The sequence below is a fragment of the Antennarius striatus genome, chromosome 6, assembly GCF_040054535.1.
Source record: "Antennarius striatus isolate MH-2024 chromosome 6, ASM4005453v1, whole genome shotgun sequence".
Taxonomy (NCBI): Eukaryota; Metazoa; Chordata; class Actinopteri; order Lophiiformes; family Antennariidae; genus Antennarius; species Antennarius striatus.
Genome location: NC_090781.1, coordinates 4,554,276 through 4,581,934, shown reverse-complemented (window position 1 = coordinate 4,581,934; position 27,659 = coordinate 4,554,276). Strand labels below are relative to the sequence as shown.

At 40.5% G+C, this 27,659-nt stretch overlaps 1 protein-coding gene across 1 annotated transcript; it reads left to right on the top strand.

The window, feature by feature from the left end:
- The first annotated feature begins 665 nt into the window (after positions 1-665).
- On the top strand, positions 666-11,659 carry abhd15a (abhydrolase domain containing 15a). The gene is made up of 3 exons (XM_068317876.1): positions 666-1,634; positions 8,618-8,970; positions 9,491-11,659. The coding sequence occupies exons 1-3, from the start codon at positions 1,089-1,091 to the stop codon at positions 10,140-10,142; spliced, it is 1,551 nt and encodes a 516-aa protein (XP_068173977.1). The 5' UTR covers positions 666-1,088; the 3' UTR covers positions 10,143-11,659.
- The last annotated feature ends 16,000 nt before the right edge of the window (positions 11,660-27,659 follow it).

Sequence of the window (27,659 nt, the reverse complement as noted above, 5' to 3'; positions counted from 1 at the left end):
CTTGTTAGGAATTGTAAGGGAAGTACAGATATCTATGACGGTTGTCCAAAGGTGTTTAAAATGAATCCACTGGAGTTGTAGAAAGTTCCTTGATGACGATTCACCTCTCATCCAAGAGGCTTCTTAAGTTCTGAGAAGTGTTCAGTGGATTTATTTAAACACCTTTGCATGAAGGAAGCATAGTTATCAGGTGTTTCTTCCTCACAGTAAGGTAATCAATTCAAAAGCATTACTGTAAATTCCGACCATTCCTTCAACAGCGAAACAAAATTAGCAAACCTTGAGCAGAAACCTGCCCAACAGATTTCAGATGTGCATTCATATCTGTCGCCCTTTTGATCACAAGGTCCGACAGGAACAAGCGTGAAGCCCAGAGGGGGGGGGGGGGCAGAGAGGGAGAGAGAGGGGGGGGGGGCAGAGAGGGAGAGAGAGAGGGGGGGGAGAGAGAGAGAGAGAGAGAGAGAGAGAGAGAGAGGGAGAGAGGGAGAGAGAGAGAGAGAGAGAGAGAGAGAGAGAGAGATCCTCAGAGCGAAAAATTGCCTCTCAGGAGGCAAAAGAAAAGAAAGGCGCTTGAGATGCAGCTCATTGAAGACTGTTGAGTGTTGGAATTAATTAAAGAGGGGAGTTAATAACACCTTGGATTACGTCGTACCTGTTCAGTCCGAGGGAGTCTGGACACCATACACTGCCAACACCAGGAGCGCTTGCTTCTATACCAGCTGTTCAGTTGAAGGACCAGCCAAACGCGGCGGAACAGACCCGGTTACGGGTTGGTTATGAAATACGGACGGAATATCTTCGGTGCACACTCAAATATAAACGGGAAGACGAATTTGGAATGAGACTGGACGATGTATAATTGAAACAGTACGCCTTCAACATCTAGGGACCTGGTGCGCCATTTGGCACCGGAGAGACGGACGCGCGTAATTTCTCTTAGGAGTCGAAGAAATTGGCAAACGATCTGCTGTGAATAACCCCGAACATACCTCCGACGACTATTGTTGTTACTGAAAATTTATGTATTGAAACTTGAAAAGCTTTGAGGATTATTCCGTTTGTGCTCATCGCACTCTCCAAAACTACCAATGTTGAACTGGATTGTGGCTCTTTGCATTTTGATTTTGGTGGTCATAATATGGCCAGGTTCCAAATACTTTGGCACGGGGAGCCAGCCAGATATCTTACTTAAAGGGGTGGGGATTTCAGAACAACCGACGAAAGACAACACTAGGAGTCTTGTCTCCGACAGAGACCGGAGAGATGGAGACCAGGCGGTCTGTGCGACTCCCGGTGCAGCGAAGCCACGCACCGTGGCTCTAATTTGCAAACCGTCAGCGCTGGCCAACTACCTCCTGCATCACTGTGGTACGTTCACACATTACTGTCCCAGTGTTGGGTGGACGTGGCGGACAAGCTCCGTGCTGCAGACCGTGTATGAGACGTGCTGGCCGCACGACAGCCCGGTCCAGTTTGTGCGGGACTACCTGCAGATGAGCGACAATGGGCTGGTGGCTTTGGACTGGGCAGTACCCGCCTACCAGAAACGAAGAAGGACGTCAAGTCACTCCACCAGTCCCGTTCTCCTCATCATCCCAAACTCTTTTGGAAAGATCACGAGAAATGTGTTGAAGGTAATATGCTGCAGAATCTTTACAAAACGGGTTCGAACCCGCACCCGGGAAATAAACTCGGATTCGAGTCTCACTCTGTGCGGAGTTTGCATGTTCTCCCCGTGTCTGCGTGGGTTCTCAGGCTTCACCCCATCTCCAAAAAAATAAAAAAACAACAACAACAACCATGCAGGTTAATTGGCCGTTCCAAATTGCCCGTAGGAGTGTGTGTGTGTGTGTGTGTGTGTGTGTGTGTGTGTGTGTGTGTGCGCGTGCGCGCGCGCCCGTGTTTGTATGTCTTTGTAACTCCGCGGTTCATTGGCGTCGCGCCCGGAGTTTGCCCCGCCTCACGCCCTATTCCAGCAGGGATCTGCTCCAGCACCCCGTGACCCGCGCAAGCGGATAAAGGCGGTAGGAAGATGAATGAATGAATATTTACAAAACAATATTATGAATACATCAAGCAAACATAAGGAGTTACAAGAATAAATAATTTAAAAAACAACAGTGGATGTAGACTCTGACATTATCATAAGGTTGTTTCTTTGTGTAAATTTGTCATTACATCATGAACTTTAGCTGCATCATTCGTTGACATCTCTCACAACACAAGTCAATGTAATATAAAAATCCCAGCAGTTTGACAATGTTTTGGATCCTTTTGGTCAATTTCTATGTTAGTATCATGTTTACATAAAAAAAATCCAAATGTACACTTTTTAGATTTGGAATCTAGTGCTTTAATATATATTATAATCTAAATATAAATGTTATATGACAGTCCAGGGATCCTCAAATTTTTTCTTGTAAGCGCACATAACTTTTCTCTTCATGAAGGGGGGCCCGGGTTCAGTTTGTTGCAAAAAAACGATCGCAGGGGTGCCTAAATGTAAACATTTATTGTCTTCCGGAACCAAATGTTACTAACTCCTTCCGGTTATTATGCCATTTAGGAGAGCGGCAGTGACGCAGTCTTTCATGATGATCATGATGAGGTAAGGGGCAGCCTCACCTGCCATCATGACAGAAAAAACATGGAATATAGAAGAAATAAATTAAATGGTTATATTTATCCAGTGATGTGTATTATAAAGTTATTTTCCGTTTAACGTCACCAATTTTAGATTATTCTTACTCAAAATGGCTGAATTTTCACATTTACCTCTAAAATGCTGAGAAGAGACCTGCGGTGAGGCACCAGACAGCTAAGCCTCACCATGGATTGTACAATGGCTGGACTGGCTGTGCTATTAGCTAACAGAGAGACCGTAATGCTATCTCTCTATATGTCGCTTTTAGAATGTTCAAACACGTTTGCTCTATGAGCTAAATTTCCATTGTTTATCTAATGTATAAAATGTACAGTATTTTTTGTCAACAGCTGTATGTGTGTAACATTTTTCTTGAGTTGAGTTGAATCTGTTTTTCCCACTCACCTCGCCCTACTATAAAAATGGAGGATTGCAAATCTCAACTCAAAATTAACATTTAATCAAACATGTACGTAACAACATAACGTTTTTTTAATCAAATGTGCTTATTTGTATGTTATAGTTTGTATGTGTAAATAATTCTGCTATGAGACTTTAAACATAACCCACTCACTGTTGCTAATTAAATAGTGAATAATCTTCACTTTAGGTTCATATGTTTGTAAATCTGATTGTGATGAAGTTAGTGCCTCACCAGCCATGACCCTCACCACACGTCACTGGAGAGCGGCATAGAAGTCAGTGAGACTATCAGGCTTGAACGCATCTTTCAGGACATCACAGTTCTCGGCCAACTCAAACCGATAAGAAGGATGGACTTTATCTATGTCAGCAACAAAGCGATTCTGGAAAAGAGATTTCTTTTGCATTAACATGTAGTTCACCAAATTGCACGGCAAACTCCTCTTTCAGCATTTCCAGTGCTTACACACACCTTTCAGCTGGGAACGGGACTGCTGGGTTCTTTTCAGAGATGTTTTGGGTACCAGGGAGATGGATGAAGTTGTGCTTGTTCACTTGTTCCAAAACCAGCAGTAGTTTCACCTCAAATATTTTTATGTGAGAATACATGTTGCAAATGAGTTTCCTCTGGCCTTGTAGCTGCAAGTTAAGACTGTTCAGCATTTCTTACACTTCTGTTAAATGTGAAAGGTTCCTTTTCCATTCTGGATCGATCAGCTCTGTTGGGGGGCATATTTCTGGTAGTGTTCAGGGGGTTGTGCCAAAGTGGAGGCGGGCCGCATCCGGCCCGCGGGCCGTAGTCTGGGGACCTCTGCTATAGGCAAAAGAAAAATCACTCATTCACTTCTTTAAAAGAGACATGAGAAGACGCTAGTTTAAATCAACAAGGCTGTTTGGGTAATAGCATGAGTTTATACAATGGTAAACTGCAGCACGATTCTCTCAAGTGCTCTGTCAATACACTGAGGTAATTGAGTGGAGTATTACAAAGCATCGGTTGACTTCAGGGACTGAGGAAGTGAAGTGCTGCTTCACATGAATGCCTCCTGGTTCCTGCCCAACTGTGGGTGTCTGCCATGGTGCTTGCTCACTTTGTTCCAAAGCCTACGACTAGCTCTGTATGTGAATTCGTCACAGGCTAACTGTCAGCTTGGTGTCAGAAGTAACAGCTATGTAAGAGGTCTGGCAAAACCGGAGTGTTATATAGCACAGATTGTATGTCATGAGGTCATGTGGTCATTTATTGTCATTTATTGTTGAAAGTTTCACCAGGGTCGAATACATTTCCACATTCACACACACACACGCATGCACGTACGTACGCACGCACGCACACACACACACACACACACACACACACACACACACACACACACACACACACACACACACACACACACACAAACATACACAGACACACAGTGAGACAGAGAGAGTCAAGAATGCAGATACAGTAGAGCTGTCTGTTTACACAGACAGCATGTCAATGTAGGAGACATGGGAAGAAGTATGGAGACGCTGCTCCATCCATCCATCCATCCATCCATCCATCCATCCATCCATCCATCCATCCATCCATTATCTTCAAGACAGTGGATGGATAGATAATTGTCTCATCATCAACTGCTTTTCCACCTAGCAGGTCACAGGTGTTGCTGGAGCCTATCCCAGCTGGCTGTGGGCGAGAGACAAGGTACACACCAAATGAGTTGCCAGCACATTCCGTACAATAAAAAATAAATGCTACTCAATTTGTTTATGCGTTAGTCCTGTTTATTTTTATAGAAGCAAAAAGAGATGTGATTCCACTATTTTCCACATAGTACAATGACATCTTCAGTCTACGATCAACCAACACGCAGCACTGAAGGCAATGCATTTCCTCATGAGTGTGTGATACAACAAGAAATCTTCTTTTAGGAAAAACAAGATTATCACTTATCATAAACTCAGATTTGTATCTATGACTTAAATATTTTTTATGTATATGTCCACAAACAAATAGTGAGCTGAAGTTTATCCTGGTAACTGCTAGTATGTCCTGCTATGTCTTCAGAAGTATTAATATGATTTGGCTCTTGTGGTTACTTTCCCATCAACATCCGTGTTGGAGATAAACTGTTCTTCAGTGATAAACTGCGGTAGATCATAAAGCTTTTGTGGAGTTTCTCATGTCTGCTATGTTGTTTCGTCATGATCCTTTTTAACACTTTCACCAAACTCTGCAAGACCTCTGGAGCTGGGGCAATCCTTTGGCAAAGGATACAAACTCAGTACTTGGGATTGTTGTCTGAGATCACTTCCCATGGGACACCATGCTGGTCAAAGAGAGCTTTCAGGAAGGCAGTAACTCCAATATTACTACCCCTGGCTACTTTCAGTAGCAATGTCTCTATTCCATTAGAATCAAGCTTGCACTGTGACTTAGTCTGAGTATAGAGGCTTTGTTCTATGTCTTGTTTTATTCTCAGTACATGGCTTGACTGGATCTGCTTTTAATTTTTTTATTGTTTTCCAATAGACCTTTGATTCACAGAAGATATGTATGGCAAGTGACGAAAGTGGTATCAACCATCAGATGTATTGAAAAACAATTTTTAGCTGGTCTTATCTAGTTTCCATTTCCAGTAAACTGATGATGCATTGAGTTGCTGAACCACTTGGTTCCAGAAAACTGTGATTTCTTCTCTGGCGGACAACTTAAATTGCTCTCTTTTGGTCACCTTATTTGTCTTTTGGATTAGGGTCAAGTTCCATCAGTCATTAGCAAGTGACAAGAGAGCTTACCCCTTCAGTCGGTTTGAAAAAAATTGTCTCCTTGCATGCAAGATTCTGCTTAAGTTTGTCTCTGACAACAAATGGAACCTTCCTGCATGCATGAAACACATGAGTCACATTTTCACCTGAATACATTTTGAGCAAGCCTGGCAAGCACCCAAGTCCCTCAAAACATACTGTTCTGTGTGGCACTGTGTCACCATAAAAACTCTCCTGACTAACTTCAGTGTTTCACATGAAGTGAGACCTGCTACAGGTTGTACACCCTGTTCTACAATCAGTAGGTGAGGTCTCAGGTTACAGCCCATGTTTGAGAGTCACAGCATGATGCCGTTTAACTGTAGTCTTTTCCCCAGGTGGGGCTACAGATGGAAGCCTAACCCTAACCCTCCTTAAAGAATTACTAAAAGGGGAGTTGGACTGTAAGAATGTTGTGAATTATGTGAAAACTTTAATTAAATGTGAAACTATCCTGATGCAGCTGTCTTGTCAGATGTGTCACACTTTCCCGAAAGATCAGATAGATTAGTGATTTGTCAGCAGTTTTATCATCATTTTGTGACCTAGTTACAGCCATAACTGTACTATACAATGTGCCTTTGGAAATGCAGTTTCATTCATGCAGTTTCATAAATTGTGACATAAGCAGGTCATAATCTGTAATTTACTTTTCAACACTAATTTTTCAACCAATCCCTTTGACTTTCTGATTGCTGAGAGGATATTTTCCAAAATCATTGCGGAAAAACCTTTTGGATTAAGTATGATGGTGTAGGACTGTGCAGAACAAACAGTGACTATTAGATAACTTTGAATGCTAAAAGTTGCACCAATTTTAGTCTACAAGTTCTTAAAGCAATGAAGAACTCTAAGACACTTTTACAAATATTTGTCCACAATATTGATAAATGTACAGTTACCTATGTCTATAAAGTTGTTACTTAGCAGGATTAAGCAAAAAATACTAGTTGGATTTCCTCCTACCTTGGCAGATTGGTAGAGCATGGACCTCCTGACACAGACAGATGATACATTTTCTGACTTTCATTTATATTTATATTTAAAGTTATATTTGCAGTTCATTAAGATAATTTGATTTTTTTTTTAAATCATGGATTCATACAATACAATGCATTTATTTACACTATGTCACGGTATTAATACATAATTAATACCTCAGTATGCATAGGCAAGATGAGATTGATTCACACTCTGGTACATTACATAGTCGTGGGTCTGGTCTTTTCTTACAGACTCATCTCAACTCATCCTCCTCTGCAGATTTTAACCAGAGAGGACCCATGGTAACACCGGTATCACAAGCGCTTTGAATGTCTGTCTCTTCGTTATAAAGCTTTATGTCGGATTTTAACTCGTTTAGTCCCTAAGCGACGTATACTCAACATTCTGGTATCATTACCATGTGGCAATCATGTGTCTGTGACAGAAAGTGATCTCTCCAAAATAATAATAAAATAATAATAAAATAATAATAAAACTAAGTTTTATTGTTAAAAAAAATCTTCAGGAATGTGTTCTATATGGTCCACTGGTATAACCCACATAATTTTCCTGTAGGGATAAATGGGTGTGTGTTCTCTAGGGTTCAGTCTTTATTTACACAGACTTTCAGATAGCCCCATCACACTCCGTGATGACAAATGTTTGTATTGAAAACCTACTTGTTCAGAGGAAGCAGAGAGATACTGCTTTTTATGAGGTAATGGGGAAATGTATATTTGGACAATCAAATTAATTTTAATATTTAATTTTCAAAGCAATTTTTGGAGCTTTTCCTGGAATAATGTCTCATTTCTATTCCCACTCTGAGTGTAGTGCTTTCCAATCTAATTTAATTAATTGAAATTCACTCCCTATCCAGAATAAGAATTTCTGAGTCTTTCTAGAATTATTCCCACAGTGTATGCATGGATTGCTATTTTACTATTATTATGATTTACGTAAGTCTTCTTAAAATGATGATTGGCAATAATTGTTTTTGTTTTATTAGTTTTTGTTCTTCTTGATAGAAGTATTAAGTGGTAATAACGTTAACATAATACAAGACTATACATTACAATTGTTTAATTGATATTGCTGCTGTTCTTGTTGCCACATATGTTTCCTCCTCAACCCGCTTTCTCTTCTCCATTTTCTGTCACTCCTTTTCTTTTTTCTCACTCTCTTTTTCTTTCTCTCTATTAACCCAACTACTCAAGGCAAAGGGTCCCTCACCATGAGCTGGGAATGGTTTGGCATTTCTCTCTATTAAAAGGCACTTCTTTTCTCACCACTGCTATCAAGTGCTTGCTCTAGGGGAACGTGTTGGGTCTCTGTACAATACAATGCATGATTTAGATTGGCTACAGTGATGCATTGTAATACATTTGCTATGAACTGGTGCTATAGAAATAAAACTGATTTGATTGCATGAATCCATACACCGGATTATGTTAAATTTGAATTACATGTAAATATAATAGCATGTTCATTAATTCCCAAAAATTAGAATTTCTTTTATCTCCATTAAATATTGGATATATTTAGATATGTTTTTGCAACTATTTTAAGCAGATATATATTTTGTGATTTGAATGAATGAATGTGTCCTTTGTAAACTGACCAATAATAGTAATAATGTAATACTGCGTAAATGGATTGACATCAATGCCGTGTCTTGACTTACAAGTGAAAAGTCTGTATTTAATTCATAATAAATACAGATCCAAACCCCTAACTGTGTTTATGTTTTTTCGGTTCCTATCTCTACAGTTGTGTGAAACAGCTCTGTCTCATGGCTACCTTCCAGCAGTCTTCAACCGCCGCAGCCACAATGGCTCCCCACTCACCACCCTCAAACTGCAACAGTTTGGAGACCCTGCAGATCTGCGGGAGGCTGTGCGCTACATTCGCCACCAACATCCAGCAGGGAGACTGTATGCAGCGAGCGAAAGCACTGGGTCTGGCCTTCTCTTATCATACCTGGGGGAGTGTGGCTCATCCAGTTATGTAACTGCAGCGGTCTGCCTATCACCTGTGTTCCGCTGTCAGAGCTGGTTCGAGCGGGGGCTGAGCTGGCCCATGCAATGGGTTTTACTGCTTTACCAGAAGATGTGTCTCAGCAGGTATGGATGGAGACACTGCAGTATTACAGAATGATAGTACTGTAATACTACTGTAATGTGCTTCTTGACATGGTTTTATTTCTGTCTTTCTGATATGTGAACAGTTAATTGTTGAGTGAGAACGTTTACCACACTTGAGGTTCAGCAGGTCTAAGATGACCAATTGTTAAGACATGATTCATTTTCTAACTGCTATTATCGTCTGCAGTTTCCATTCACTTGAGGTGTGTTTACAAAGGGATTATACGAAAAAAAACCAGATGCAAGTAGACTATTGACTATTGGAGACATCCAAATAATGTATCCAAGCAAGCTATGATAGTAGCAAATGGTCTGCTCAGTGAAAAATAATTGATTCATAGAGACATCGTGATCCAGGTAAAGGTTAAACAATCAGTTCCATAAAATTGTTTTCTTTGCTGCCTCTTGATATCTTTTTTGTGTATCTGTGCTCTTTGTGTGGATGTGTGTGTGTGCGCGCGTGCATGTGTGTGTGCATATATTTGGATGACCTGCATAGGTACAAGACAGTCTTGAATGAGACCATACGAATGGACACCCTGTTCTCCAGCTCTTCCCTGCGTGAACTGGAGGCGTCTTTGTTTTGCCAGACGAACTCTCCTCCAGCAGCACCAGCAGGGCCCAACAGCAGCAGCGACCCCTCAGGTGCCTGGGATGCTTACTGGGAACGTAACGAACCTTTGAGAGATGTGGATGAAGTGGCTATTCCTGTTCTGAGCGTGTGTGCTCAGGATGATCCTGTCCGTGGTCACACCCAATCCACTGTACCCATGGAACTCTTTGAGACAAACCCACATTTTTTTCTCCTGCTAACCAACCGTGGAGGTCACTGTGGTTTCTCCACCCAGTCCGAAGGAAGAGCCAGTAGAGAATTTGGAGCAGTTAATTCCACTACTGTGCAGAATAGTCAGGTGGAGAGCCAACCCATCAACTGGAGCCACAAAGCAATGCTGGAATTCTTCAGGGCAACCACAGACTTCTTCGCCACAGAGGATAGAGCAAAGCAACTCCCTCCTAGGAGAAGGGGGCTGGGGGGAGGCTTGAGTGGAAGAGTTTTTTACCCCAGCAGCATCAGTAGTTGTAAACAAACGGCAGTGTGTTCCCATAATATCCATGCGATTTATAATTGGCAGAGATCATATACACGGTGAGTGAACTTAATGGGAGTTAACAGACTACACTGGCGCCTTCCGATAGTGCTTGGATTAGGAATCAGAAGGTCTGCTCTGCTAATGTGGAAGTGTTGTTCCCACACACTTGATGTGAGACATAAAACATGAAGATGGTATGAAAAATCAAGACAGGCCATAAAGTCAATCACACTTCTGTTTAACCACTGAACAGATGACACTCAACTAGAAGATGGGTGACTAGATATTTTTCAAAATTGACACATGAAATGGACACAAATATTTACACTGTCAGCTGTTTTATGAAGAAACAAAATATCTACTGTATCTTACATTTTTGCTGTTTACAACTACACACACACACACACACATACACACACACACACACACACACACACACACACACACACACACACACACACATACACACATACACACACATACACACAAACACACACACACCCTCTCACACACTACAGAGTTTACTATTCATCCTTAGCTTCTGGGCAGAAACCTAGCCCAGCCAACATTGGTTCCTGCATCATTTAGATCTTACAGGAGGACAATCCTGTCCATAATTTAAAAAATATATGAAGTAACATACAGTTTTTGAGTTTCTTATAGGTTGCCAAACCGGCTCTAACTTTCAACATGACCCGATTTTTCGGCAGTCTCAATGTTTTTGAACGTCCACACGCACATAAATACATTGTTCCCTGCTCAGAATTTTACAGAGGTGTGGATGAAGAAAGGACAAAATGCTGCAGGTGGCACACCAATGGGAAAGCTGAAAAGGCCACATGAAGTCCAACATCAGAGCAGACTGTTCACTTAGTCTTATATTTGCTGAGGTATTTTGACATGTTACAGTATGTGAAATCGTAATCTGTGGGGTGTTAATGTTACGCTGCTTGGTGTGGGTTTCAATAGGAATCGGAACTACAGTAGTCAGATATGCTGGTGCATGGATGTTCATATCTATGAATGTTCGTATGTTGAATGTTTGTATCTTGAGAACTACCTGTTACATGCACACAAAGAGGGAAATACACAAGAGAGAGAGAGCCCCAAAAGTCATGTTTTTAGATTTGAAAGATTCAGCAAAAATTAAAGTAATTCTAGTTGAATATCACATTAATTGAATGAATTAATTCAGTGTTGTTATTGCACATATAAAACCATTCAAACTTTCTTAGAAAATGTTTTGTGATTCATAGGATTTATAGTATTTATTTATGAGAGCTTTATGAGTAGCAGAATTAAATTTTTCATGAACAAAGTCGCCAGACTTGTTGGAACAGCTTCTTTGATCCACCATGTCCTGAATGACTGTAAATCCTGACTCTTTAGGATGTGAAGATGTGACTTGCTGTTTGCTTTTTTTGTAATAATTCCAGATTTTCTCAAAATGTCAATGGATCCTTTTTTGCATATTAGTCTGTAATTTACAAATTAAAACTATGCCAAAAAATAAATACTGTATGGAGTCAAAATTCGATGAATTCGAAAAGCATCTCTATTATTTATCTACAAGAACAAAATGACATTCAGGGATGGCACAGTGGCGCAGTAGGTAGTGCTGTTGCCTCTTGGCAAGACGGTTCCAGGTTCGAGTCCCGTTCTGTGAAGGGTGTGTCTGTGTGGGTTCTCTCCAGCTTCTCCGGCTTCCTCCCACCTCCAAAAACATACACCTTAGGTGAATTACTCGTTCCATATTACCTGTAGGTGTGATTGTGTGCATGAATGGTTGTTTGTCCTCCATTTGGCACTGATGTCGTGTTCGAAGTAAATGGATGGGTGGATGAGGATGACATTCAGATTTTTTGTCTTCTTTTTTTGGTACATTTGTTTAAGAGCAGTGGTTCATAACCTGGGTTCGATCGAACCCTAAGGGTTCGGTGAGTCGGTCTCAGGGGTTCGGCTGAGACGGAGGTTATCGCCGAACATACACGAATCACTGTGTACATTTGACACACCGGTCAGTTTGTGATGACACGCCCCCCTTAGCCATCACTGGCTGTAGGTGATCACGCTACATCGATTAACCTACCTGTAGTACAGGGGATTTTGTGCATTCAGTAGTAGATTTATGCCTGTCAAGTAGAGAGAGAGAGAAAGAGAGAGAGAGAGAGAGAGAGAGAGAGAGAGAGAGACAGACAGACAGACAGACAGACAGACAGACAGACAGACAGACAGACAGACAGACAGACAGACAGACAGACAGACAGACAGACAGACAGACAGACAGACAGACAGACAGACAGACAGACAGACAGACAGACAGACAGACAGACAGACAGACAGACAGACAGACAGACAGACACCTTATTAATCCCGGAGGAAACTGCACATATCCACTGCTCAGGCATTATATAACGAATAAATACTGGATTAAAGAATTTAAGTATTTATCTCACCACAGTTTTGTACACCTTCCCTTTCATTTTGATTTCTCAGTTCCATTACTTTGTTCCTTGAAGTGCAGAAGTGGAGAACATGATGTATGTGTTCCCCCATGTACCAAGAGAGGAGATTGTCCAGGCCAACCGCTTTACCGCTGTACTGCTAGAAATGGTCAAGGTTCTTCCCTTGATGACATATTGTAGAAAGATTGTCGCAAGGAATAGAGCCTCATCATCAAATCATCTGAGGTACCTGTCTCTCTGTACCTTGACCAATAAACGTAATCCTGTCAAGCAGAAACATGAAATGATTGCTGTTCTATAGACCAAATCATGTCATAGAAGTGACCCAGGATTGTCTGCTACTGTGTCTCCTGCACTTGCAGGACAATGAACAAATATAACCAAGCAAATGGTCATTTACTTTGATACTCTACTACTAGTAGAACAGATTACAATTTCACTTTCATAGTTGTTTAGAATGCACATTATCTGAATTAAAGGATCAAATTACCCACTGGCAAGCTCAAAATATACTTTTAGCTTATTTGCACAGGTGCAAATGGCAAAAGACTTGTCTAATATAGGGACTATAATTAGAAACAAAGGTGTGTCTCAGCCTTCAGCCAGGGAAGCACCATGCGTCCTTGTTATGTGAATTACATAACACCTGTAGGAAGAACCAGAAAAGTGAGGGGAGAACAGAAAACAAGCACAAGACAAAACCAAATCCTAGCAAGAGTTTTCTTACAGGTAGCCTATGCGTCTATATTACCGGCACTAACTTTCAACGTGACTCAGTTTGTTGACAGTCTCAATGTTCACAAACTGGCAAGGTACTAGTTCACTTCCTCAACATTGAAGAGGTGCTCTTGCAAAGAGGGAGTTAGGAGTTTCAAAAAGAACCAGTGACATGACTTTCAACACTCGAATTAGATATAATTTTGAAGTCCAAGAAAGTTGGCACTTGTGCGGCAAGCTTGTGGTGAGGAAAGGGCTCCCTCCTCAGTTATCTTTGCACTTCGCCTGCATTTTCTTACTTCCAGTAGCATTTTAGATTGAATTGACTTTTATTTAATTGTATTCTGTTTTTGACAAACTACGCTGCTATAAACTTATAGTTAACTTTATAGTTAATCCATCCCATTGCTATGCTGTCCTAGACCCAGACTGCTGGGAGAACCTCTCATAACACACTGAGCACCTCCCTCTTCATCTGTTTATTCACATTCAATAAATGCATGCCACTAACTACGGTAACACTCTCCATCTGTGTCAGTCTGCATGTACATCTGTCCATGGAGCTGAATAATCTGGACCTGTGACTGTTCCCTGCTGCACACTATCAGCAAAACTGTTACCATCACTGATTTTCTTTTATTTTGTTGCAAAGAGGGTTAACAGCACATTAGGAAACTAGCATCATCTGGTTGGTTCTACAAGATGGACATCAGCTTCACCATCTGCAGAAAGTGTGGCCAGGTAGTATAGTTAAGTTACTGTATGTAATCAATCAGCAATTGCCATCATCCCAACTTCCCACTTGTTGAACTGTAATGTTCAGTTTATTATCATGAAAAAAACCATGAAGTTCTTGCTCCCAGTCAATAATTATTACATAGCTCTCATAAAAGTGAATTTTGTGATTTTAAGATTTGTACAGATTAACCAAAAAAGGAATAATATCAAATGAACTTTCAAGGAGCCGGTAGATCATATTGTTCTTCTAAGGAGGCTCTCGTTTACATGTCAGCTACACATCAGAAAGGCATCTGCTTTCTCTTATTTTCTCAGCTGTCTGTATAGGTTCTGTAGATTCTCTAGATTCTGTTGTAAGCATTATAGCAAATACAGTACTTATATTTCCTAAAATGTAAACCAAAATTGATTTTTGTTTCAACATATACAGTGGTACCTCTACTTATGAAATTAATTGGTTCCGGAAGAAATTACGTAAGTAGAAAATTTCGTAAGTAGAGACGCGTTTTCCATGCAAATGCCCTAATCCGTTCCAAGCCCCCAAAAATTCAGACATAAATGTTTTATAAAGCATAAAAATGTATCAGAACATGTAACAAATACATGTCACAATTAGATTATTACACAATAAATGAGAGTTGTGCATAATGTAAAAAACAAAGAATAGACTAAAGAATAAAAATGATGGTCATTTTCCTTTTAACTGCTGTCCTCATTGTTTTGTGCCCTCTTTGGTTCATGAGCTCTTGTCTCACGATGCCGAACAACAGACTGAATTCCAGTCCTTTTGAACTTCTCCAAACACCCATGCAATGCCTTAAACTCCTAAAAATCCTTTTGTTTTAATAACGTGGTGATTGTAGATGCATTGCGGCCATATTCTTTGGTGAGATCAACCAAACGCATCCCTTTTTCATGCTTTTCTATCACCTCTTGTTTTGTTTGTCTGGACAAAAAAACTCTTTTCTTCGTCTTTTCTTTTCCTCTTTTCTCCGTCACTTTCTTGGGGTCCATAGCGGATACTCAAAAAGTTAATACAGTATATTTGCGCAAAACTATCAGAACACCCGATAGTGCTCTGATAATGTGTTTATGCAGGGTTTATGCAGGGTCCTCGTCATTCCCTGCATAAACACCGATCTAGCTCCACACAGAGGTCCCTCTTAGCCAATGGGATGCCAGGAAGATACTAGGTAATAGCCAATGGCAGAGCAGCTATGAGAATGTTGCATTCAGGAACCTTTGGGAGCTGCGACAATCAGCCCATACTGTATTTTTACCTTTTGTATGTCAAAATTTCTACGTAACTAGAGGCAATATTTTCCTGCTGAGAAATTTCATAAGTAGAGACATTCGTAAGTAGTGGTACCACTGTATTATGAATAGAAAGGGACTCCACTGAACTTTTTATATCTTCTACAATTGACTCACTGATCCACTTCCCCAACTCAACATGGTTCAGTTTAAACATTAAGTAACATGTCTCATTGAGTGCCAAGGACAAAATATTTACTCTTATAGAATTAAGTATAATAATTGTAATGATTTCAGTTAAGCAGACTGTCAACGTAAAAATCTTTATCTGTATGGACTGGGATTTTAGAGGATTTTTGACTTGTGTCTAACATCTAAATAAAAGAGAGATAAACATTATTATGTTCCCCTCCAAGGAACCATCATCTTATTGTGGTGGAGAGGTTTGTGTGCCCTAAGGATCCTCGGAGCTAAGTTGTTGGGGGTCTTGTACTCCTGGTAGCGTCACCCAAGGCAAACAGGTCTCAGGTGAAGGGCCAGACAAAGAATGGTTCAGAAGACCCCATGAAAAACTATATTGGATTTTTTCCACGCCAGTGGACCCACCACCTGCAGGGCAGGTGCGCTGCCATATGGATGGCAGTGACCATAAGGCATTACGAGAGACCAGACCCACGCGGCAGAAGTTGGCCTTGGGGACGTGGAATGTCACCTCACTGGCGGGGAAGGAGCCGGCGCTTGTGTTGGAGGTGGAGCGTTACAAGTTGGATCTGGTGGGGCTTACCCCCACACACTGCCTTGGTTCTGGAACCAAATTCCTGGATAGGGATTGGACCTCGTTACATCCCGCTTCAAAGCAGTGATGTATTGTAATTGTCAGTGTTCGTGTGTTTGTGTGTTTGTTCATCCGTCCATCCATCCGTCCGTCCATTCATTCGTTTGTTAGTATGTCCACCAAATATCTTCGCAACTGTTGCAGATAGAAAGATAAAACAAAAAACACATTACTTCGGCCGCAAAGGGGATAAAAATGAGATGCTGACCTTGACCTTGAGAAAATAGGTCAAGGTCAAATTTAAACTTTTGTGCACTCATGAACCAGATAAGATAGAAAGATGAGGGAGAAGGCCAGTGTGGGTAAAACCATAGATGAAAGTTAGTGCTTTGATCAATGACAGTAGGTTGGGGGACTACCTTTGATCTTTGACGTATGCAAGTAGGTAAGGGTAAAATTTTGAATTCAGGTGTGTCGCGGGATGTTTCAGTCTGTAACTGCATTGGTTCTAGTTTTACTCAGACCTGAGGCGCAGGGCGGTTGTGGGGATACTCGCAAGCCCCTGGCTGAGCACCACGGTGTTGGAGTTTGCCCTGGTGGATGAGAGGGTCGCCTCCCTGTACCCTAAGGCTGTGGGAAGGAAAACTGTTTGTGCGTATAGCAGCTCAGAGTATTCGGACTTCTTTGAGTCTCTAAATGAGGTTCTTCACAGGATCCCTGTAGGGGACTCAATTGTTGTTTTGGGGGACTTCAATGCACACATCTGCAATGATGGAGACACCTGAAAGGGTGGGATTGGGAGAAATGTCCTCACTGATCTAAACCCTGGCTGTGTTATGTTATTGGACTTCTGTGCTCGTCATGGATTGTTCATAACTAACACCATGTTCGAACACAAGGATGCCCATAAGTGTACCTGGTACCAGAGCACCCTGGGTTGCAGGTCAATGATCGAGCTTGGGATCATACCATCTGACCTTCAACCGTTCGTTTTGGACACTCGAGTGAAGAGAGCGGCAGAGCTGTTAACTGATCACCACCTGGTGGTGAGTTTAGTCCATTGGCGGGGGAAATCTTAGAATAGGCCTGATAAGCCCAAATGAGCAGTGCGGGTGAACTAGGAAAGTCTGGAGGAGGGCTCTGTCCATGAGGCCTTCAATTCCCCCTTCTGACGGAGCTTCTCGTGCATCCCTGTGGAGGCTGGGGACATCAAACCTGAGTGGTCGATACTCAAAGCTTACAAGGGGAAGTAACCCTCGAACACCGTGGTGGACTGTGGTGGCCAGGGAAGACGTCCGACTGAAGAAGGAGGCTTTCAGGGACATGTTGTTCCTGGGGACGCCTGAGGCAGTTACCGGGTACCGACAGGCTAGAAGTACTGCAGCCTCGGTTGTGATGGAGACAAAACAGAGGCTGTGGGAGGACCTCTGTTTTGTCTCAGGAAATGTAAACATTTTGTCCTGTTGGGATTCCTTTTTAGAATTTTATCTATTTATAATTTTGTTCTCAAAAACAAATTTAAGAAATATAATTTTGACTCAAAAAAAATAAAAGTCCAAGATAATATTTCCTGTTCAAGTGCACCATCTTGTGGATACTGGGAAGAAAGGCCTTTCCAGTGTCATTTGCGAACACAGGATTAAGAGATCAGTGCATCTTCTTCTTTTCCTTTTGGCTTTTCCCTTTCGGGGTCGCCACAGCAAATCAATTGCGTCCATCTAACTCTGTCTTCTGCATCCTCTTCTCTCACACCAACTACCTTCATGTCCTCTTTCACTACATCCATAAACCTCCTCTTTGGTCTTCCTCTAGGCCTCCTGCCTGGCAGCATCCTTCTACCAATATATTCACTATCTCTCCTCTGGACATGTCCAAACCATCTCAGTCTGACCTCTTTGACTTTATCCCCAAACCTCTAACATGTGCTGTCCCTCTGATGTACTCATTCCTGATCCTATCCTTCCTGGTCACTCCCAAAGAGAACCTCAGCATCTTAATCTCTGCTATATCCAGCCCGTTCTCCTGTCTTTTCCTCAGTGACACTGTCTCTAGACCAAACAACATCGCTGGTCTCACCACAGTTTTGTGCACCTTTCCTTTCATTTTATGTGCAACTCCTACAACTAATTCATTTACCCAACTTACAAAGAGCAAATTTGAAGGAAATCACACATTTCAGCCATAAAAAGATCGGCTGAACTGAATCAAAGAGCATTGATAGAAACTAAAACTCTGCAGTGTTGAAAGCCCATTATTATTCACTGAAGCTTTACAGACACAAGTCATTAATGTAGTCCTGTCCGCATTCTGTGGCCTGGTGAAACAATTGATTTCTACATCAATATTACTTAACCCATCCATACAAATGAACAATGACAGGAAGACATACCCCCATCCTTCTGCAGCCACTGTTATGGACTTGACTTTGAAATCATATCTTTCCAAGTATAAATAAATAATCTCACATTGGAAGACGTTGACCTCCAGAAAATCTACTTATCGGAAAAGGCTAGTTTGAGCTGTACTTAGCCACATGTAATATTACATTGTTTATGTGACAAAATAAAGTCAAAATGTAACACAAAGAATGTGCAAGAATAAAAAGTAAAATAAAAAATCTCACACGGAAAATTGGAAGTAAAGCCAGCTTGAGTTATCTGTATAACTCACCCGCATGTTATCCAGAAACAAGGGCCTAAGAAGAAATAACATATCATCCAGATAACTTCTGACATAGGACCATACATTAATCAAAATAGTGGCTAGTTAACAACTAGTTAACAATATATGTCTCTACAATACGACAAAAAATTGGACATAAAAACATTGAGTATAGCAAGATGCTTTTTACATTAAACATTCTAAATGTTAATCAAGTCATGTATTTGCTAGTATGATCACGTTTGCTCTTCCTCATAGAGGAGGGAGAAGAGAGAAGAGAGAGAGAGAGAGAGAGAGAGAGAGAGAGAGAGAGAGAGAGAGAGAGAGAGAGAGAGAGAGAGAGAGAGAGAGAGAGAGAGAGAGAGAGAGAGAGAGAGAGAGAGAGAGAGAGAGAGAGAGAGATATGCTGCCATCTACTGGCAGCAGCCAGTAGATGGCAGCATGCCTGGAATGTTCCACACTAAATTCTCCGGGGGTTGACTCTGGTCTGGTGGACACAATGACGCAGCTATCTCTGCTTTTGGCTTGGAAACTGTCTGTATATTTAGAACCCTGTTTAAAATTACAGCTCAGCACATGGGGAATAAATTAACATGACAGTTTAAATAGATATTTGCTGAGTCACACAAATTTGACTCAGCGCACAAATTTCCAATAAAATTGTGCAGATGCAAAGGAGGAGTTAAATGCTCAAGGGAGTAAGATTTCAGAGTGTAACACATTCAGTATTGAGCACCATTCTCGCTGCAAAGCAGAGAATTGGACAGGTCAACTTCGAGAAAAACTCAACATCCATGAAATGAAATGTTACAAAGGTTACTTTATGTCACACAACCCTATAGTGAGGAGATTAAACAAGCAGAGAGTCAAGGCAATTATAATGCAAACGGCTTGTGGTTATACACTTTTTTCCCTTTTATTTGACTACTTCTGTTATATGGCTCCACAGTAACATTTCCAGTACTTAACTCAAGAGAACCCATGATGAGACCAGTGTAACACGCACGTTGAATGTCCCTGTTCGATGTGGTCCACTTGGTTTGTGTTATAACCCACATACTTTTATTTTAAGGATAAATGGGTGTGGGTTCTTAGGGATTAAGGGCCAGGGCACAAAATCATTGTAGCAACAAAAAAAACAACCAAAGAAAAATGACAAAAAAGTATATTTAACTCTTCTTTTATTTCAATTTTAAGAATGTTATGTGCTGGTAAATGAATACCAGAATATAAATCATTACATTCTGGGTTGCTAGTGTAGCATGTCCTCAGCATGTGTCCAACATCATCTCGTGTGAACTGTGTACTTTGCTGTTAGTGCATCATGTGGCTGGACTCTGAACCTCTGTGTGGGTGAGCACCTTGGATTGTGGCCTGTAAGGTAGAGGCAGTACATCCTGTATAACTTACTTACTTATTCAACTTTATATTTAAATTACTTACTTTACTTATTTACTTACTTTAATTATTTACTAAATTACTTAAGTATTTGGCTGAAATGTAATTGCAATGAAGTCCCGTTAAGAATCCTAAAATGGAATCTTATTATTGTGTTTGCATTTGTACATTTCATGTTTATACTGCAAAACCTTCATAAAACTTAACTTAAGGACCAGAATAATTAATGCAGGTTTTTCATTAGAGTGTTCACAAATCTATGACAATAAGATGATGGATTATTGATTTAATAACACATTTCCCCTCACTTGGGGTTTATGAGAATTTTTTAACAAAACTAAACATGTAGAGCAAAAAATCTGAACATCTTCAAAACTGTTCTTTATCACAGAATTAGAGCATTAACATTCTTAAATTACATTAAGTGAGGCAAATACAATCTAGTTTTATGTCGTAGTTAGAAGATTATGTTAGTCTAAATCTGTGTGAATCAACAAAAATCCAAGGTCGACAAAAAAATAACAAAAACTACAATTTGATGACACAGAACAAATATCTCTGTTATTTCTACTATCCTTGGGAATTTGAACAAAGACTAAACTGGATATGGTATTTTACTGTTTCATAATGAATGTTTTTGAAAACTTGATATTGTCTGCATTCTTGCAGCTGTTTTCTCTTATGGTGCAGCGTGGCCTCATCTCACTGGGCTGAACAAATCACGTTTCTAAATGTGAGTTTACACTCACAAGCACATTTATAATGTAATAGTACTGTATATTGTGGCTTCCAACTATTGTGTCTGTGCAGCATAATATTATTTTGTGATAACACTACACTTCAAATGATCTAAAAGCTGTTTGAGTCGATCCACTGGACGTTAAGAAAGTTCTTGAAGACGTCTCGTCTCTCATCTGAGAGACTTCTTCATAACCATGACCTGGATGACTGAGAACCTACACAGACACTTCAAATGATGTGACCCAGTGGTTTCTGTATCATACATTTCCAAAGCAGGGTGGGTAACAGTCAGAATAACTTAAAATACTAAATAACATTTGCATAATAATAATAATAAAAATTGACTCTTACCACTTTAGCCAACAATGGCATCAGAGTTGCTTCCAGAAATATACTGTGCTACAAAAGGCACATGAAATTCTGTGTCTCCATCAATGACAAACGTACAGTCACCTTTGCTAAAATTAAAACCCTCTACCTGTATCACAAAGACAACTTAAAAGCTTATAGGGTACAACGTCATTTTTAAAATACTTTGATGATCTGATACTATGATGATCTGCACTCCCACATCTATTACCCATGACCCATTTATAAATATAAGTACTGTATATCAAAAAGGTCAAATATTTTATTTAGCACCTGCAAAAGTAAAAGGAGCCAACATGCTGAAAACAGTTTTCAGCAAGTCAGACTCCCGCTTAGCAATTTTCATGTGCTTTGCACCACAAGTGACGTACAAGTGTCTTAGAGTCAGGTTGCAAGAATTTGTGGCTAGCCTGCAGCAAATTCCTTAACTGTCCCATTACCATGGGTTATAGTGTTTAGGGTGTGGCCAGTCTCTGCTGCTAGGAAACAGTTTAACTTTGTGTATAGGCCTACACCAGCATTTGTATGCCAGTTTCTTAGTGGGATAAGGGAAGGTTAGAAGCAGATGCAGGAGAGGGAATGCGTGTGAGAAAGGAGATCATGGATTGCCCATCAGGCATGTACGGCAGTGAGTGCATGTCTCTCAGCCAAGTTCTGTCCATGTTCCTTTCTGTGTATATGGAGGTTGCTGATCAGTAACCACCCCTCCTTCTGGCTAAATTGGAGTCAGCTGAAGTTGGAGGAGCAAATGCAACATGACAACTAGCCTGGTGCACCCAACTGTCTCAGCACGCAGTGCAAACAGCCCAAACAATTAACATCAAACCATCTCTCAAAACACGACAATGCCACAGGAATCCCCTGGAAGCTGAGTCAGTCCTGGTTTATTTTGTGTCTGCTTCACAGAAATAAAACCACAGGATGTTATGACATGTAAGCCACATAAACATTATAAAATGTATTGTGGTAAATTTATTGTACAGACTAGCAATCTGATTGAAATTGTGTATTAAAATGGTTTTTATTGTACAATAAGAAAGTAGGGCACACAATAGGTCACAAATACACAGCAAACTGATTTCATGTTATCTTATTCAGACTTCACCTGTTACCTCCTTTGCCTGTAATGTAATCTTGATTTTTTTTCTCTCTCTCTTTCTCTCCATGGAGTCTTGTGCAAGACTGTATGTATGACACAGCAACACCAGATTAAGGGTCTGAGAGCTGCAGGTGGTTTATTAGTCCAATGACACTTCTGCACCTTATCCTGCAAATGATTTAATCTGTTCTTTGTCTGTCTTCTTCATTTTTTCCCTTATCATCTTTAGTCCATGTGATGCATACAAACAAAAAAACACGTCTGAGAGTGCAGCAGTGAGGGCAGGACCTTTGTCCTGGACAGCCAGTTTGTTCTGCTGTGTTTTACAACAGGCCTATTGGCTTACATAAGTGAACACGCTATGAGCAGCTGCTTTCAAAATGGACTCCAGGTTGCAGTCTCTTCTCATCTCCTCTCTTCCCAAACACATATACATGCTGGCATGCAGATATTGCACCTTTCTTAAGATGTTTTTATGCTGCATTCACAGAAACAAAAGCCTCCTTTTTAAACATATCCTGACAGTGTGAGCAATAACTGGACATCACCAGAGTGTTTCCTCGCCCTTGGTGCCAATAAGAGGATGGGAAGAGTAAATAAGATCAAGAGGGTGACAAGACAGGTTTGTGTGTGTGTGTGTGTATGTGTGTGTGTGTGTGTGTGTGTGTGTGTGTGTGTGTGTGTGTGTGTGTGTGTGTGTGTGTGTGTGTCCATGCATGTACAGAGGAAGTCTCCCTGGAAAAATACTTGGGTTCTTTGTCATTGTCTTGACTGAGTCTCATCGCAGTTCGTTTGGTTTTCCTGCTACACACCCATTATGCACCACCACCACCCTGCCCCTCTCCTTTCCAAGTTTTTCATTCCATTCATTCTTTTCCTCCCTGCAGATTCCTGTCTTTTTCTTCATGCTACAACTATTTCAGTGTTTTTTTAAAAAATGTAGTCCGGACTAAAAATGTCACCTTTTCTAAAATGTACTCATTTAAATTTCAATGTTGTTTTTAACTGTAAAATATTAGTGAACTTGGGATGAGCAATCTATACATCAGACTTATAAAATGTAGCATTTTCCAAGCTAAGTTGTGATAAGATAGCTATGAATGTGTTTATTTTTACATCCACAAAGAAAACCAGGTATACTGACCTTGGAAATTTAAAGATAAAAAATATTCTCAAACTCGGATTCCTTTAGGCTAAAGATAAAAAGTAAATTTGGGCTGATAGAAAGTCTAAAAAATTAAAACAAAATAGAGCACAACAATTTCCCTGATCAGGACTTTGTAGAAAATATTTCAGACTTTGCATTCAACCTTAAGTTTGGTGTCAAAAAGCATTTAATTAATAAAAATACTTCATTTTATGAGAACAAACCACTCTTTTCTGAGAGAAAATACATGGAGTGATGAGCTAAGTTCCTAATGAAGGAAGTATAAAATAAATGGTTATGTGATCTTACTGGTACTTTGTGTTCAAGCTAGTGGCTATTTATAGAAGCAGGAAGCAAGCCTCTCATGAGTCACTTCTACTTCCCAAAGACTCAACTCTGTTGGTCCAGTGCAACTAATTATCCATACACTGTGCCAAAGCTGATGATGGTAAACTTAAAAGATTCAGAGGAACTTGTCTGGAGGACATTCTAGTGAAAGAAGCATTTAAATAGGACACATGGTGCTGTAATCAGCTTACTGTAATGCAAAGACAGACGGGCTAACGTGGCAGGAAACCAGGGTGAGGTCCACCTCAAAGCTCTGTCTCAGGTAGTATTGTCTGATTGTTCAGACTGAAGAACTTCAGAGGACTTTGAAAAACTAATGCTCAGAGCAATCAGCTGATTTTATTGAACATTTGCGTGTGTGTGTGTGTGTATGTGTGTGTGTGTGTGTGTGTGTGTGTGTGTGTGTGTGTGTGTGTGTGTGTGTGTGTGTGTGTGTGTGTGTGTGTGCGTGTGTGTGAGACACATTGTGGGTGGGTGGGTGTTGCCCAAACACTCCACGCAGTATGAGCTCCCTGTTCCTCTGCATTCACAACAAGATTCTGTTGTGTATTGAAACTTCAGCTTGAACACCTTAAACACAGTCTGAGAAAGCTAAACAAACATCCAAAAAATATCAACTCTCGTCAACATCTTGTATCATTTACTTCATCCTCATGTACTTTGATATGAAGAATAAGGTTTTTCTACTAGAACTTTGTGGTTCTATTCATCTCACTTGATGAATAGAACCACAAACTGTCAATAAAATTGCAACAAAATGGCTTCTATTGTTACAGAGACATAAATAAAAATAATGACACTAACTCTAAATAAGCTAATATGAGATATTCAAAACATGTTTCTACCTAGGAAATACTGTACATTAATGTTGGAAAAACAGGACATTTATCTTATTTTTTGATTGAGCTTATATAGCATAAAAGCAGCATATCTTCCTATCACACCCTAAATGCCTGTGACTAGTGAAAACATCCCATAATAGAGCAACAGTTTGATCCTCTGTGCAGAAAAATGGAAAGATTTACTGCTAGTGGCTACAGTATATTTTCCTTAAGAATAATTCCATTATTGTGAGAAACCATTGTCAGAAAGTATTAAATTGGAATATAACACTAATTATTGCCTGGCAGTGAAAAGAGAGACACATGAAAAATTTTACTAAACGAATCAGGGATCGACGCTTAAACTCAGCATAATACTGTACGAAGTGCAACTTTTTCCATGACCAGTCCTACATGTCATGTCATCCGTCATACGAAACACCAAAGCTCAGCCACCAGCTATTCCCTGTGTGGTGTTATTTGTTCTGTCTGGCTACATGTCTGGGCACATCGTAGAAAGTCCTGACCCACCTAAAAGTCTGGAACTGACTGCCTGCATGACTGCTTTCCTGAGGGGTGTGAAGGGGTAGTGAGTTAGGGGCTAAAGGAAGAACGTGCTGGGGGAGAGGAGACGTACAGCATGGAGGGGAGGGGAGGGGCAGTTCTCAAGAGGAAGGGAAAATGTGGGTCAACACAGTTAAAGCCCTGTCAAATGTTCCAGTCAGCTGGAATCTCTCCTCTAGTGCCAACCAGAGTGTTATGTAAGAGGTTATTGATCCATGAGAGTGCAAGTCGAAATACTGAGTTTCAGCTGGGGCTGAGGCATTCCACCGGCCTCTCTGCCGCAATGCTGTCACATGGTGTAACAGCATGGAAACCATACATGCCAGACTATTGCTGAAGGTGCTAAAACATGTTGAAATTGTTCCAGTCAGTGTGAGAGTTTGGAATTAATTTACATAAAAGTTTTGGACGGTGATAATATTTCACCTGCTGGTGTGATAAAGCAAGCACTGGCAGCTCAATACTAGAAAAAAGAAAACACTTTGGAGTGGCTTGTCAGCTTAGTAACAGTTCTCATTTACATCTCTCTGTCAGAGTGATGTCATCATTTGTGGAGCCATAGTTGTGCCTGCCTGTCTCCTAGTATTTGCTTCAAATGCTGTCATTTTTGTCAATCTAGGAAAGGAGAGAAGTGCATTCAGACTATTATCATTAGTAGTTCAAAGCATTAGCCAATGACAGTGTTTTGAAAGAATGGAGGTTGGATCAGACTGTCTTGGGACAATGTGTTCCTTTTCCACAAGTCCAATCATATCAGTAAGTAGGCCTTGGCCCTGCATAAGGCAACTAAAATAAACCTTATGGAAACGCTGTTATCCAATAATTTGTGCATGATCAGACATTGCTGTCCTCACATGCAAAAGGATCAGAGTTCCCTGTCTGCTGTGGATAATAGCGGGTATTGGGTAAGAGAATGATATACACACACAGATGAAGGACACATTTTGTCCATAAAATCTGCTGCAGCTTTAGGTCAGAGTTTAGAATAAACTGTGATCACAGTTGAATATTTTTTTAAAAATTAATCCTGGCTACAGTTGATATCACTACCACAACAAACAGGTGGATGTGGGTCACTCCACTGTCAGCTGACCTGAACCTGTAAAGCTCTTCGTAGAGTTGAGAGGGCTTTCACTTCCCCTGGTCTTTGTGGAGATGCTATTGCCAAAATAAATGTTGTAATGACACACGGACACCCCCACACTTTCATCTATGCTGCTGGGAAGCCTTAAAACATACAAAACAACAGCTAACCCTTCTATGGACAGCGTCATCACACATTCTCAATCCTACTACTGCCTAACCATAACTCTGCACTGTGATGATCACCAATGGCCAAAGAGGTGTTGTATGGTAGAGCCAAGCTAATAACCCCCTTCTGACAAAAATAAGATAAGCTGTCTCCTGGTTCCAGTTTCATATTGAATTAACAGATATTAATACTGATATGTCCATTCACGCCCCCGCGATGCAGGGCAGTGCATTCTGGATATACCTCGCCTCTCGCCCATAGTCAGCATGGATAGGCTTCCTCTAGACGTGATGATTATAATCATCTCATATACAGGAAAACTAATGGATGGATGCATGGATGGATGGATGGATGGATGGATGCATGGATGGATGGATGGATTCATGTCTCAGAAGTGAATGAACACATTTCCAAAAATATCTGATCTTGGAAAGAACTCAAAAGGCCTCCTTTTTACTTGCAGTTACATAAACAAGGATGCAAGAGACTAGTAACAGTATTTATATACAGTATAGTTACTGTCTTACACATACAGTATGTGCGGTCCGGTACTGTTGTATGCCTGACCACACTCAGGGGTATTTGAATGAAATTAGGAACAGAGATAAAACAGCTTATGATGTCTATCATTCAATCAAGAAACAGAACTGAATGGTCCAAGTCATTATTAACAGCATATCTGTGTACCAAGTGTGTAATGTGGGGATGGCCTCTCCAGTCATAGATGAGGAAGTGGCTTGAATCCAGATCAGGGTGAAATTATCTTGAGAAACGAATACTATCAAGCAAGGTTCTCTAGAGAGTGAGTTAAAATACAAACGAGGTCAAACTGAAACATGTAATACTCTACTTGGTAAATTAGGGGTCCACACTCGTTGCAGTATCTAGTGGTAATTTGTGCAGCACAAATAGTTAAAGAAGTGAATCACTGCAGTTCAGGGTTTGGAGAATGAGTAACTGTTTGCAGCTGAGAATGAAAAACTCAAAACCCCCAGTAATCCATTTTGTCCTAGAACATGCTGAAGTGTACATTATCATTTCTGACATGTTTTTAATATTTCCTCAGTATCTGTTTCTTCTTGTTATGTTTTTGTGAAAAATATAGTGTTGTGTGAAATGCATTATACTTAAATTGTTGTTAGTCTCTCTGAATAAATTGCACATAAGGAATTTCTTAGTAAATTAATACCCTTGGAAAATAGAATTCCAAGCTGAAAATGTAATTCAT

Coding starts and splice junctions, on each gene's coding strand:
- abhd15a (XM_068317876.1), top strand. CDS start 1,089: ATGTTGAACTGGATTGTGGCTCTTTGCATTTTGATTTTGGTGGTCATA. Junction 1,635..8,617: donor TCACGAGAAATGTGTTGAAG/GTAATATGCTGC, acceptor CTATCTCTACAG/TTGTGTGAAACAGCTCTGTC. Junction 8,971..9,490: donor CAGAAGATGTGTCTCAGCAG/GTATGGATGGAG, acceptor TGACCTGCATAG/GTACAAGACAGTCTTGAATG.